Source organism: Myxocyprinus asiaticus, chromosome 4 (assembly GCF_019703515.2).
Source record: "Myxocyprinus asiaticus isolate MX2 ecotype Aquarium Trade chromosome 4, UBuf_Myxa_2, whole genome shotgun sequence".
NCBI classification, from domain to species: domain Eukaryota; kingdom Metazoa; phylum Chordata; class Actinopteri; order Cypriniformes; family Catostomidae; genus Myxocyprinus; species Myxocyprinus asiaticus.
Window position 1 is genome coordinate 48,347,657 of NC_059347.1, and position 14,668 is coordinate 48,362,324.

Sequence of the window (14,668 nt, forward strand, 5' to 3'; positions counted from 1 at the left end):
TAAGCATTTGTGATCAAAGTGAGGATGAAATTTTCAAGCATCCTCACAAAATGTCACCAGTACATTCTGCGATTGCAAACGTTTTGATTAGAGCCCGTTTCAATGAGCTGAAAACTCTGAAACAGCCAGTCAAGATCCAGCATTACGATCTCACTTATCATTTCACTTGGAGAGAACAACTCCAGCGCAAGTTTAGATAAAAAAAAAAAAAAAAAAAAAAAAGAACTCTTGTTGTGTCATGGAATACAAGACGTCCATGACTGTGGAATTAATGAATTACTGATCTACCAAGTTTTTTCTACAATATAGAAAAGTATTCCCAAGAAACCACACATGGAAAACCAAATCAGAATTCAGAAACTAGTTATTTCCTTTCATAACAGTTGTATCACTCTGTTTTTGGATTATCAAGTTACAGAGGTCATGACCTCAAGTGCTAGTGGTACAGAAATAATCATATTATTATTTGACTGAAAAGGGATCGAGTGTACATATGCACAACTACCCGCAGGGGGCAGTGTGATTCAACAATGCTTGATTTGCATTCCTAGAGTTCAAGGTAGTTTCAATAACCACAAAATACTTTAAACTGCCCATGTTAATTTGACATAAATGGGTCAATCTCACAAAAACATGTCCAGGTCCCAAAAAAATGAAAAGAAATGAAGCTTATTTTAGGATCATTACAGCTTTTTTTCTTTCAATGTTACAATTTTTATGACAATTAAGAACAATTCTCATTCCTTAATGCAGCCAGACATTTTGCTTTGTATTTCTTTTGAATTCCCCTTATTCTCAATGGCGAATCCACACGAATACATTGTCAGTTAAAAACGCATTGATTTTGCTACGTTTACTAATTTCATTCACACTGGAACAGCATTTTCCTCCACCGAATACTTAAGACTTTCGAAAATGCTCTCTGGTACAGCATACGTTGGAAACCGTTGACGTTAGGAAACTGAAAACAGTTTTCAAATGAAAACGTATTAGTGCGAATGTGGCCTAAGAGTCTCAGTATTGCAATACAACTTTTTTATAGCAAAATCAGCATAAAGGCAGCGCAACAAATACTACCATGATATATAAATACGTGCGAGGGCAGGGTGTTAATTGTCATGAAAATAGTGTTACAATGCAAAAAATCTTAACCCTCCTAAAGCAGGCTTCATTTTCTTAACTTTTTTCTTTTCATTTTTAGACTTCATTTCAAGCCGAATCTAATTTCTTTCTTTTGATTTTGATGTGAACTATGACCTGGACATGTTCCCCACATGCCTCATGAGATTCAACCATACACACTTTTGAAATCCTTGAAATCGTCAAAATACTTAATGATCAATGCAATGTGTTGCTACATTACGAATTTACCGTATTGGTGAGGAAACTTCCATCAGGGAGATTTGTCATCCAGTGGAAGGCACTCAAATAGGTTTTGAGTTAGACCAACACTAAACCATCCCATTTAGTCTGTTATGAAAGACAGAAGAAAAAAAGTGCCACTCGACCTCAGAAAGAAACTCAAGGTATTTGAAATGTACCTGTTCCTGTAACAGAACTCTGCGAATGCCCTCAAAAGGTTTGCATGCTGTGACGATCTCTAGAAAGCATACCAGCGTCCGTGTTCCCCCGCAAATCCAAAATATATGCACTGGTTTAATTCTGTAAACTCATCCAAAAAAAAAAAAAAAAAAGTTTGAGCCCATTTTGGTAGCTGTGACCAATGGATTAGGTCCTGTTGTTATCCTGCTTTTCAGAGGCAATGCCACTTGCTCCATAAGTCCTTACAAACTTCTGCTGAAGTTCATCTAGCTCAGCCGGTAGAGGGATGCCCAACTCCTGATTCAGAGTTAATGCCTCAAAACAGTCCTCCAACTTCTGAAAAGCAGGCCTGAAGAAGACAAAGAGGGAGTGGTTAAGAGGAACTATTCTTCCAACAGAGGGCAAGTTCAATGACCATTGTTTATAATGTAAATTAATTACATGCATATTGGCAATATAGACATGACAATTCAAGCAGTGATAGCAATTGTTCTGTAGCTCAAGTGGTAGAGCATGGTGCTAGCAACACCAAAGGTCATAGATTTTATTCCCTGAGATCGTGTACTGATCAAAATGTATACTGGTAATGTATACTTTTCTTTAAAAAAAGCAAAACTGGGGGGCCTGGGTAGCTCAGTGAGTAAAGACACTGACTACCACCCCTGGAGTCGCGAGTTTGAATCCAGGGCATGCTGAGTGACTCCAGCCAGGTCTCCTAAGCAACCAAATTGGCCCGGTTGCTAGGGAGGGCAGAGTCACATGGGGTAACCTTCTCGTGGTCGCTATAATGTGTGGTTCTCGCTCTCGGTGGGGCGCGTGGTGAGTTGAGCGTGGATGCTGCTGAGAATAGCGTGAAGCCTCCACACAAGCTACGTCTCCGCGGTAACGCGCTCAATAAGCCACGTGATAAGATGCACGGACTGACCGTCTCAGACACGGAGGCAACTGAGATTCGTCTTCCACCACCTGGATTGAAGCGATTCACTACACCATTGGACAATTGGACATTCCAAATTGGGGAGAACATAAAACATAATCAAATAAAAAAAAAAACCTACGTTACAGTGAGGCATTTACAATGGAAGTGAATGGGACAATTGTGAAAAAGAGATTCCACAATCATATGCTTGAAATTGACAAATTATCTACTGTTTCTTTTAGTAGTATCTTCCACCTGCATATGAAAGTTTGAGGGAAAATGTTTTGGGTGCGTTTATGGGAAAGCATGCTGGTTTTATATGCTCTGTACTGCAGTTTGGGCGCGTCTTTGCTGATGGCTGCTGCGGCTTTGGCATGTGAAGTCTGTTTACTGTCTTCAGAGGGAGTGATCATCTGTTCTTCACTAGACTCAAGTATTGGACTGGACTAGGGATCAACAAAATGCTCAACTAGACTCCACTGTGACTATAAGTGATTTGACTCACCTGTTAAGAACAGTCATTACTGGAGAGGAAATAATGAGAGTTGTTAAATGGATTCCTGACAATAGTCTGTAGTTCGAGGTCTTATCAGTACAAAGTAATAAAGTAGTTATTTAGCACACGTTTATCTGAAGTGACTTACACAACACTAATTACAGGGACAATCCAGCTAGATGTTAAGTGTCTTGCTGAAGGACACAATGATGGTAATACATGGATCTCCCATGCAGGGTACTTTTCGGTGACCAAATCAGATCTTTCATCATAATGCCACATCACCCTCAGGTAAATGTTCATTTCACATCTGTTCAACTTCAACCATCACTGTTGAAGAGACAAGGACAGTTATCAGATCTGTAGCCACTTACCGGTTGTCAGGGAAGAGGTCACAACATGCCACAGCCAATGGGAAGAAAGCAGGAGGACAGTCCTCAGGAAGGAATTTCTCAATGAACTTTGGCACGTTGAGCCCAAAATCCAGCGTTCTTGGAAGACACTCAGGATCTGCATTTACCTGACCTATAATCTATAGCGCAAGAAGATCAAAAAAGTCCAATTGAAGAAAGGTGGGGGGGAGAGAAATAAATATGAAACCTTCATGACTACGCTTATATAAGAGAGAACTGAAAATTAAATGTGGCACTTGTGACTCCAACCAGTTGAGCGTAAAATTTTATTTCAGCATTCCGACATTCAAATGCAATCGCTTAAATTATTAGTGTGTGCAAAGAGCACATGCTGTCCTTCTAGAGTGATAAAATCTGGCACAAGTGTCTTACCTCACAAAGCACAATGCCAAAGGAGAATATGTCCACCTTCTCATCGTAGCGTTTACCTGTTTACACACAGATAAAAGAAACCAATCAGGAAGTCCCCAAGACACAACTGTTCTCAAAACAATTTTGTTTATTGCAGATGATGCCAATAAACTGGAACACAATATTCTCAGAATGCAATAAAGTAGTTAACACCTTTGGCACTGATTATGCATAACAGCAAAAAGGTATGTCAGCAAGTTGCAGCCAAACTGCTACCATATTTAGTTACTTGTTAAACCAAAGTTTTTAAAATCTAATTTAAGACTTTTTAAAGACCTTTTCAAGACCTGAACAAATATAATTAAATAACCATATCCCCATACCAAAACAAACACAATCTCAAAATAAATAATGTATCACATACTCTTACTTAAACAGGTAGGTGCACACATTCAACATGGCCTTAACATTGCTTATCAGTAAAACAGGGTAGGCTATATGCAAGTTTAAAATACCACAAATATATCACATTAGAATTGGTTTATGTACCATTATATAAATAAATAAATAAACAAATAAATAAATAAATAAATAGAGGTGGACCAATATTGGATTTTGCTGATATGATGAGTTAATGAAATTCAATTAATCTGCCAACAGTTTTTTAAAATTGTAAGTCTATATGAAATGTTCTTAGTCTTTCCTTCCTGTGATGGGGAGGGCCAGACAGAGGCTACAAGAGCCCAAATTGAATTAAATTCCAGATGCAGTTTACGGTGCAACCAAAATATGGCAAAAACCATACTGTTAAACCAAGGTAATTTTTAACCCTGGGATATCTTTCTCCATGTTTCACACCATGATTTACCTTGAGTTTATAAACAATCCTCGGTAGTTATGTCGCAAGAATTTGCAATGTAATATTAGTAAACCATGGGTCACTGTCATTTTTTGCATAATTGTGAGGTTTAAAACTTTAATTGGACAAATACATCACACAACAAGCTCTATATACCCTCCTGAACCTACAACCTTTGTGTTACCAGCCTAGATCCTTAAGATACCCACACTTGCAATTTTCACAAATTCAATACTTGATCACGGCAGCAAAGTCTGAACTGAAGTATATTGAAAAGCCCTAACACAAAATGTAATTCTTTCTCCTCACCATTGAGCATCTCTGGGGCCATCCAGTAAGGGTTCCCCACCACTGTGTAGCGTTTTTTGCGGTCTATGCGTCTGAATAATCTTTTCTTATTGGTTGGCTTGTCAGGAGGCGGCTGCTTGACCTTTTCCTCCATGATAAGACGGGACAGACCAAAATCGGCCACCACAACGGTGTTGTCCTGCAGGGGTCAGACATGTAGAACAAAGATGAATAGACAGAACATATTTATGTTTAATATGCAAAATTGTTCAGCTACAAGGGACTTTCCTTAACAGGTATAAAATAAATGTTAACTATGACGAAATCACAGGCCCAGTTTACTTTGTTGAATATAATAGTTGTAATAATGTAACAGCTATTAAGTTCATGAGTTCAATTATCTGGTGTCTCATTGCACTTACAGCTTACAAGACATATATATACTGTGCTACTATTATAAAACAAGTTAATGGGTATAAAAGAGCAAAAAAGAAAAAGGCACACCAAACCAAAACACGCACAAAAAGCTAAATAAAAACAAAAGCAAACAAACAAAAGAAAAAATCAAAAACTCAAAGCAGGGTGGCAAAGAAACCGGTAGCACCACAGCTATAATCTGTTTACGCAAGTCTGAATGTTTAACTACCTCCCAAAGGAATGCTATATGTCCTCATAAAAAAGGCTCTTTGAATAGCACGAACTGAAACACTCGGGTTATATGAATCGCTGAGGTCAGTCAGGATCAGACCAAATTTACTGTCTTATCTTCTTATCAGAATGACCAACCACCAGTTAGACAATTCTAAAGTGTGAATGGACCCCTCTCCCTCCTCTGAGGTTTCTCTATCTCCAGCTCAAGTGTTCTTGCGTAACTTGTTTTGGGGTCTCCTTTAGCCTTTTTGTTTGTGCTGACACATGCCTCTAAACCAGGGGTTTTCAAAGTCAAAGAGAGTGGACCTCCCTTGTGACACAACGTACACACTTTTTATATTACATCATTTTTACAATGGTGGAGAAAAAAATGGAACAAACACAATGCTAGTCCCTAGCAAAAAAAATAAAATAAAATAACAATTTGAAATTCCAATAACGGTCAATCTCAGTCAAACCAGTCAGAAAATCTGTAACAGAGAGGAGTGTATGTGTGTGTGTGTGTGTGTGTGTGTGTGTGTGTGTGTGTGTGTGTGTGGGCAAAGGACAGCTGGCCACATCAGTGGATTCGTCGATCTCGAGTGCAAACAATGGGTTGTGCCTGATGCTGTCTAACATGTTCTCCTTCACATCCTGTGCCATATCAGAGATGCACCGACCCACTGTGTTGTCAGAGAGTGGAATAGAATCAAGCTTAGAAGCCGCTGCCTCTCATACCATCAAGGAACACATATCTTTTGCAGAATCAATGTCTCTCCAATGTTATGTGCTTTGTCCGCCTTGGCAATACGCAGCGCAACATGATATGAAGCTTCAGTGGCCCTTACATTTAATTTGACAAATTCTCTGGCAAATTTTTTCTGACCTTGAAAGGCTTGACGTTTTCTTTGGAAAAACTCAGGAGGTGTTCCCACTAGCTCAGCATGCTTGGTGTCAAGGTGTCTGTGGGGATTAGCAGGTCGCATGCTGTCATTAGCTAAAATATCCTGACAAACGACACAAAGGTTTTGGTGCATCAACTGATCCTGTCCATGTAAATCCTAAACTTAAATACTGCTCATCGTATCGTTGTCTTTTGGATTTGACCCCTGAAACTGAAGGATTCGAATTTGGTGGTCTCAGAAACTGCTCCATTGTAATTACAGACTAATATGTCACGTCCGCTTTATTGACTGGCTTGACAAATTATTTTTTTTTGCCTATTATTTTCAGAACTGTTTAAATAACATTTTAAATATAACATAATAGTTAAACTCAATACACACATTATATATATATATATACACATATACATACACACACACACACACACACACACACACACACACACACACATATATATATACACATATGTATATATATATATATATATATATATATATATATATATATATATATATATATATATATATATATATATAGGTGCATCTCAATAAATTAGAATGTCGTGGTAAAGTTCATTTATTTCAGTAATTCAACTCAAATTGTGAAACTCGTGTATTAAATAAATTCAATGCACACAGACTGAAGTAGTTTAAGTCTTTGGTTCTTTTAATTGTGATGATTTTGGCTCACATTTAACAAAAACCCACCAATTCACTATCTCAAAAAATTAGAATACATCATAAGACCAATAAAAAAAACATTTTTAGTGAATTGTTGGCCTTCTGGAAAGTATGTTCATTTACTGTATATGTACTCAATACTTGGTAGGGGCTCCTTTTGCTTTAATTACTGCCTCAATTCGGCGTGGCATGGAGGTGATCAGTTTGTGGCACTGCTGAGGTGGTATGGAAGCCCAGGTTTCTTTGACAGTGGCCTTCAGCTCATCTGCATTTTTTGGTCTCTTGTTTCTCATTTTCCTCTTGACAATACCCCATAGATTCTCTATGGGGTTCAGGTCTGGTGAGTTTGCTGGCCAGTCAAGCACACCAACACCATGGTCATTTAACCAACTTTTGGTGCTTTTGGCAGTGTGGGCAGGTGCCAAATCCTGCTGGAAAATGAAATCAGCATCTTTAAAAAGCTGGTCAGCAGAAGGAAGCCTGAAGTGCTCCAAAATTTCTTGGTAAACGGGTGCAGTGACTTTGGTTTTCAAAAAACACAATGGACCAACACCAGCAGATGACATTGCACCCCAAATCATCACAGACTGTGGAAACTTAACACTGGACTTCAAGCAACTTGGGCTATGAGCTTCTCCACCCTTCCTCCAGACTCTAGGACCTTGGTTTCTAAATGAAATACAAAACTTGCTCTCATCTGAAAAGAGGACTTTAGACCACTGGGCAACAGTCCAGTTCTTCTTCTCCTTAGCCCAGGTAAGATGCCTCTGACATTGTCTGTGGTTCAGGAGTAGCTTAACAAGAGGAATACGACAACTGTAGCCAAATTCCTTGACTTGTCTGTGTGTGGTGGCTTGACCCCAGCCTCAGTCCATTCCTTGTGAAGTTCACCCAAATTCTTGAATCGATTTTGCTTGACAATCATAAGGCTGCGGTTCTCTCGGTTGGTTGTGCATCTTTTTCTTCCACACTTTTTCCTTCCACTCAACTTTCTGTTAACATGCTTGGATACAGCACTCTGTGAACAGCCAGCTTCTTTGGCAATGAATGTTTGTGGCTTACCCTCCTTGTGAAGGGTGTCAATGATTGTCTTCTGGACAACCGTCAGATCAGCAGTCTTCCCCATGACTGTGTAGCCTAGCGAACCAAACTGAGAGACCATTTTGAAGGCTCAGGAAACCTTTGTAGGTGTTTTGAGTTGATTAGCTGATTGGCATGTCACCATATTCTAATTTTTTGAGACAGTGAATTGGTGGGTTTTTGTTAAATGTGAGCCAAAATCATCACAATTAAAAGAACCAAAGACTTAAACTACTTCAGTCTGTGTGCATTGAATTTATTTAATACACGAGTTTCACAATTTGAGTTAAATTACTGAAATAAATGAACTTTTCCACGACATTCTAATTTATTGAGATGCACCTGTATATATATATATATATATATATATATATATATATATATATATATATATATATATATATATATATATATAGTGCGCACCCCACACTTTGAAAACCCCTGCTCTAAGCTATTGCTGACTATGAAAATCTGTTTCTAGGTCCTGTGATCCCAAGCAAGGCCAAATAAATGTACATTTTAATATTAGTTCATATGTGCATCTGTGAAGATAAGGGAAAAGTCATCTCGTACCAGTTTGACCAGGCAGTTGTGTGAGTTTAGATCTCGGTGTATGATGCTCATTGAATGCAGATATGCCTAAAAAAGATTAAAAAAAAAAAAATAACAGATCAATAATAAGAAAACAGGAAGGACTCATCGCTGGCGCAGCAGGTTAGGACAAAAACTCATTTCAACATGAAAGAGTTATCACTTTTATTGCACTTTATCATGTCACGCAGGTTGAATATTCTCCTCCCATGTCTCAAAAAATGTGACCATGGAGACAGCAATATCACAGATTAATCTTTTAACAAGGCTAATGCTTATGGGAACAACACGTCAATACTTTTAATAGGCTGGAGCATGTTTAATTACATTTAAACATCACATGGACTTTCATGGCCTGCTTTATATCACCATTTCTGATCCAAATGTGCTTCGGATCTTGCGCAACATGAGCGGTTGTTGTACCGGTGACAATATTATATGTGTGCAGACCCAAGAGACCACTCACCATTCCAGTTGCAATGCTCTTAGCAAAACTAACTCTCTGTTCCCATGGGAATGGGTCCTGTGGGGAGAGTGATAGAGGAAGAGAGACAGAAAGAGAGAGAAAGACAGAAGATGAATTGCTGGCCTAGTTTACGACCACACTATTATTCAGCGCAGTGTGACCACGCTATGCTGTCCATGAATTAGAGAGGAAATTGTTACATAATAGCAGCCACTAATTACAGACACGAATAACAAGCAGACTTTTGTTTTTAGAAATCATTCTAGTGTACTAAAGAGATACAAAGAGAAAGAGAGAGAGAGAGAGAGAGAGACACACACATAGACAGCAGCATCTCCCTGTATCTCATCTGTTATCCATATGTTTGGTGTTGAAACGGATATTTTAAAGCAAACCCAGTGGGTGATCTGGAAAACATTCCCTCTAGAATCCCTCACCTGGAAACACTTCAAACATTCTTTATCTCGCATGCCATGCAACCACACAGCTGCATTTTCACTCTCTCATTTCACCAACTGCTTAATGTGTGTGTTTTCCAACCCCTATTGCCTGTCTCTCTCCTTTAATCTTTGTAAAGTTCATCTCAGGTGAGTCGAGACAGTCACCAAGATTAACACACTAACAGATGATTTATTGCAGGAGGAAAGGAAGAGGGAATTATAAACCAGGACTCACTGTGTCTCTGATAAAATCCTTCAGAGTGCCTCCCTCAATGAACTCCGTTATCAGATTGAGTCGCTTGTCTTTGTACAGAACGCCGATGAACTTCAAAACATGTGGGTGATCAAGACTTCTCATCACTTTAACCTGAATGAGAGAGAGAGAGAGAGAAACACCAAAATACTAATTGATAAGATTCCTAAAGTTATTCATACTAAATACACACTGGATAAATCTAAGCCTAAGTCTCTTTTCCTCGAAAGAAAATAATAAACCCTAAAGAATGGCGCCACATAGCTCTGCTTTATCTGCTGTTTAAATCACACCCTGATATTGACCCAGACCAGACAATAGAGAGATGAAGGAAAACATTAAGGGTTAATCAGATGAAAGAATGAAAAACAGCAATAAAAAAAAAAAGAGGGAAAAAAATCTTACCTCCTTTAGGAATGTTTTCTGTGTCTCTTCATCACAACGGATCAGCTCCTTCATGACCATCACCTCACCCGTAGCTTTATGAGTCACCTAAAGAAAGAAGACAATGTATTAGGGTTGGAAGAACAGATTCAGAACCAATCACATTTAAAAAAAGTATTAGAACCAAATGATTTTCATGACATTAGCTCCATTAATGCATCTTGCACATGTGTATTCTTCTTGTGATGCAAACGGAACACTGTAATAAAGTGCTTTTATACAGTGTACCAGCATACGTGACCAGCATAGTCTGATTCACAAATGAATGACTCTCATGAGCAGTTTTTCTTATTGAATTGGTCAAAAACACTTACGTGTTATCGGTTTGAGACGGTCTAATAAATCGTTAACAGAATTGTTAAGAAACTTCTGTCAGAACCATGGAATGTGAATCTGAATAAGAATTGTTAAATGAGGAAGTAAAGATCTGCCCTGTGAACTAAGGTTATTCAAATCCAGTGACCCACATCCTACTGTCTGCATCACACAGGAACAAGACTGGTGGCATAAATGGGAAAATGTTGTTTTGCATTAGCTCACCTTGATGGCCTGCCCAAAGAAGCCCTTTCCGAGGATTTCCCCGTGAATGAGGTCACAGGGACGAAAGATACGATGTGAGCAGCTGGAAGTAGAGCGGAGGGATTCGGAGCGCCCAATATCCCGGGACAAGCCCTGGGGGTCTTTAAGAGATGCAGAGACTGGAGACTTGCAGGTGCTGTTGCTACGTCTACAACACATAGACAACAGTATCAATTCTGTATAAAAAGAAATTGGAAATATATACAGTACTGTGCAAAAGTCTTAGGGACATAAGATGCTTCACAAAAACATTTGTCTTAAGATGGTTATTTATATTTTCAGCTTTAGTGTGTCAATAGGAAATATACATTTTAGACTCCCAAACATTTATTTTGCAAATAGAATAGAATAATAGGGAGCCCTGCAACAGATGGCATGGTCCCCACAGAGCTCCCCACTGAATATCGAGTCAGTCTGGGATTACCTGAAGAGATTGAAGCAATTGAGACAGCCTAAATAGATAGAAAAACTGTGGCAAATTCTACAAGAAGCTTGGAACATCCTATCTGCCAACAACCACGAACTGTGTCCAGGTGTACCCAGGAGAACTGGTGCTGTTTGGGTTGTCACACCAAATATTGATTTAGCTTTTTTTTATTACTGGACTTTGTATGATATTAATTGACAAATGAAAACTATTTATGGCAATATTTTTGAGGACATCCTCACTATGCAACATTTTCCAAGTGATAGGATATTTTATCCATCACTTGTTTTTTGTTTCTCATGTTGCAGTGAGTTGCTCCATCAACAGTGAAATCTTACTGGTCCAACATCCTGCTCAACGTAACTGCATATTCATATATCAAATATGTTCCGAATGGCTGATTTTAGTTTTTCGCAAATCACCTTTTCACGTCATGCCGGGTAAGGACGCAGTGTTAAATGTTTTGTGCTGAAATCTTTAAGTCCAGTGCTAGGAATTGATTGGATGACATAAGCTACCTGAGGGACCTTCTCTTCAATGTCCCACTGTCCACAGAGTCACTCCGCTCAATCTCAGCATCTGATGGGGAGGACAGACGCATTCGCGACGCTGCGGGGACACCCAGCTGGTTACGTGATGAGCCCAGGCGGAGTCGGTCCAGACGCTGTCTGACTGGATCATACTCAGTCAACAACTGCAACGTTTGACTGGTCCGGTGGATGAGGTCCTCAACCTGCAACGAACACCACAACCACCATTCTTGATAAGCAACAAGAAAATCTGTACAATGGCTTTAAGTTATCTGTATACATTTTTTTTTAACGGGTTCACATATATAACTCTGATTTTACCTCCCAAGTATGCCTTTCCACACTTAAAAAGGTCTTCTTAAATGGGCCAAAAGAAAAGGCAATACCAACATTGAATTCCAAATTATGTAATACATAGAAGCAGTGGAATACGTTTGAGATGACATTCCATTTTTTTAGCCCTTCAAATCTGGATACCCAGTTATGAATATCTAACTATATCCCTAAAGTTGGATTCCAATATACACTACCAGTCAAAAGTTTTGAAACACTTACTAATTCTTTATTATAACTTTTTTTTTTTTTTCACATTTTAGAACAGTAAAGTCATCAAAACTATGGAATAACATAAATGGAACTATGGGAATTATGTTGTGACTAAACAAAATCCAAAATAAATCAAAACTGTTTTATGTTTTAGCATCTTCAAAGTAGTCACCCTTTGCCTAGAATTTGCAGACATGTACTCTTGACATTTTCTCAACCAACTTCTTGAGGTATCACCCTGGGATGCTTTTTAAACAGTATTGAAGGAGTTCCCATCTATGTTGGGCACTTATTGGCTGCTTCTCTTGATTATTTGGTCCAAGTCATCAATTTCAAAAACTTTTTTTTTTTTATTACATTTTAGTTTTATAATTAAATAAATGAATATGGTGGCACAATTATATTTTTGTCTACAAAACTAATTGAAAGGAGTAATATTTTGGTCTATTCTCACCCTAAACTAACAGGATCTCTTCTGAAGACATGGATTAAACCACTGGAGTCGTATGGATTACTTTAATGTTGACTATCTCCGTTTTGGAGCTCTAAAGTTCTGGTCACCATTCACTTGCATTGTATGGACCTATTCTTCTCCTGTAATATTCTTCTAAAAATCTTTTTTCGTGTTAAGCAGAAGAAAAAATTCATACATATCGTGGATGGCATGAGAGTGAGTAAATGATGAGCACCGTCAATCAAATAAGTTTAATTAGCTGTTCCGTAATTTATGCAATTTACTTGTACTTTTGATACTTAAGTAAATTTAAAATCAGTTACTTTAATACTTTTCCTTAAGTATTTTTCTCATGAGCTACTTTAACTTCAGTCAATTTTCATGAAGGTATCTTTACTTTTACTTAAGTATGACAAATGGATACTTTATACAACACTGAATAAATGTGAATGGGGCTAACATTCTGCCTAACATCTCCTTATGCGTTCCACAGAAGAAAGTCATATGGGTTTGGAACAACATGAGGGTGAGTAAATTTTCAATTTTCATTTTTGGGTGAACTATCCCTTTAACTATATTGGATACCACTAAGCTATTCCAATATATTTAGAATTGCGGGACATTAGGCTGCTCATTACAACGGGAAGATTGGTGCCAAACTGTAGTAACAAAATAAGTCCAAGAACCTCAGTGTAAGAGATTAAATTAAGGCAAAGATCCATAATGACAGCAAAGCAGAGCAATACAGATTAGCCAACTGTTAAGAGGAAACTGTGGGAAAACAAACTCAAATCTGAAATGCATGATAAGAATGCAAAGCATTTACATATTCGATCTATTCACCGCACCCATTGGTATAAAAGCTATTATTAAAGCAATGTTTCAAAAATGAATGTCCTGTCATCATTTACTCATCTTTATGTTGTTCCAAACCTGCATGACATTCTTCTGAGGAACATGAAATGAGTTATTTATACCAATATGGTAAAGCTTCTTTTTTTCCATACAATAAATGTGAATGGTGACCATGACTATCAAGATTTTAAGTGAATAATGAATCAGTCTGTTCATCAAACAAAGCTATTGTATGGCTTCAGAAGACTTGAGTCATATGGGCTTAATTTATGGTGACTCTACGGTTCAATGTTGTCCTTTTTGGAGCTTGACAGCCTCTGGTCTCCATCCACTCTCTTTGTATGGAAGAGAGCAGCTCAAATAATCTGCTAAAAGTCTCTTTTGGTGTTTCACAAAAAGTGATATGGTTTTGGAATGACATGAGGGTTAGTAAATGATTGGGTGAACTATCCATTTAACATGCTGGTGCTAAAATGAAGCGTACCTCCTCCTCCATCAGAGCTGTCACTGGGAGCCCATTGATCTCCAGGATCCGGTCCCCAACGTGGATGGCATTCCGAACCTCTGGACTAATATGCATACCTCTGACTCTGTAAGGACAATATGTTTTGGGTGGTTTACTTCATCAAAGCCAGGTAAATATCACAGTTTATGTTATTGTTTTGCACGCAGGAGGAACAATAAAAAACAACATGGGAACAACATGGTTTTGTGTGCAGGGGGAACAAAGCAAAAATTGTCAGTCTGTGCCCTCATTTCTACATGAGCAGTCGTATCACCACAGTTATGCAACACATTCCATATGGCATTTACAATGTCTCTGGTATGGGGTGTGGCAGCATTGTGGTGAATCTCTGAGGTGATAAATAACTTCCTTCAGTAAGCCTCTATTATTCCAAATGTTCCCTCATTTAATCTG

General features: G+C 38.3%; 1 protein-coding gene across 1 annotated transcript in view; it reads right to left on the reverse strand.

Moving 5' to 3' along the window:
• Nucleotides 1-201: 201 nt before the first annotated feature.
• LOC127439632 (LIM domain kinase 2-like) overlaps nt 202-14,668 on the reverse strand; it is a 40,548-nt gene continuing 26,081 nt past the window's right edge. The window contains exons 6-16 of the mRNA XM_051695852.1: nt 14,234-14,339; nt 11,883-12,097; nt 10,899-11,085; nt 10,320-10,406; nt 9,897-10,028; nt 9,222-9,278; nt 8,738-8,803; nt 4,890-5,067; nt 3,743-3,798; nt 3,332-3,489; nt 202-1,891 (exon numbers count right to left, since the gene is read on the reverse strand). Of these exons, the coding sequence (XP_051551812.1) occupies nt 1,729-1,891; nt 3,332-3,489; nt 3,743-3,798; nt 4,890-5,067; nt 8,738-8,803; nt 9,222-9,278; nt 9,897-10,028; nt 10,320-10,406; nt 10,899-11,085; nt 11,883-12,097; nt 14,234-14,339 (1,405 nt within the window). The 3' untranslated portion in view covers nt 202-1,728. The remainder of the gene's footprint in view (nt 1,892-3,331; nt 3,490-3,742; nt 3,799-4,889; nt 5,068-8,737; nt 8,804-9,221; nt 9,279-9,896; nt 10,029-10,319; nt 10,407-10,898; nt 11,086-11,882; nt 12,098-14,233; nt 14,340-14,668) is intronic.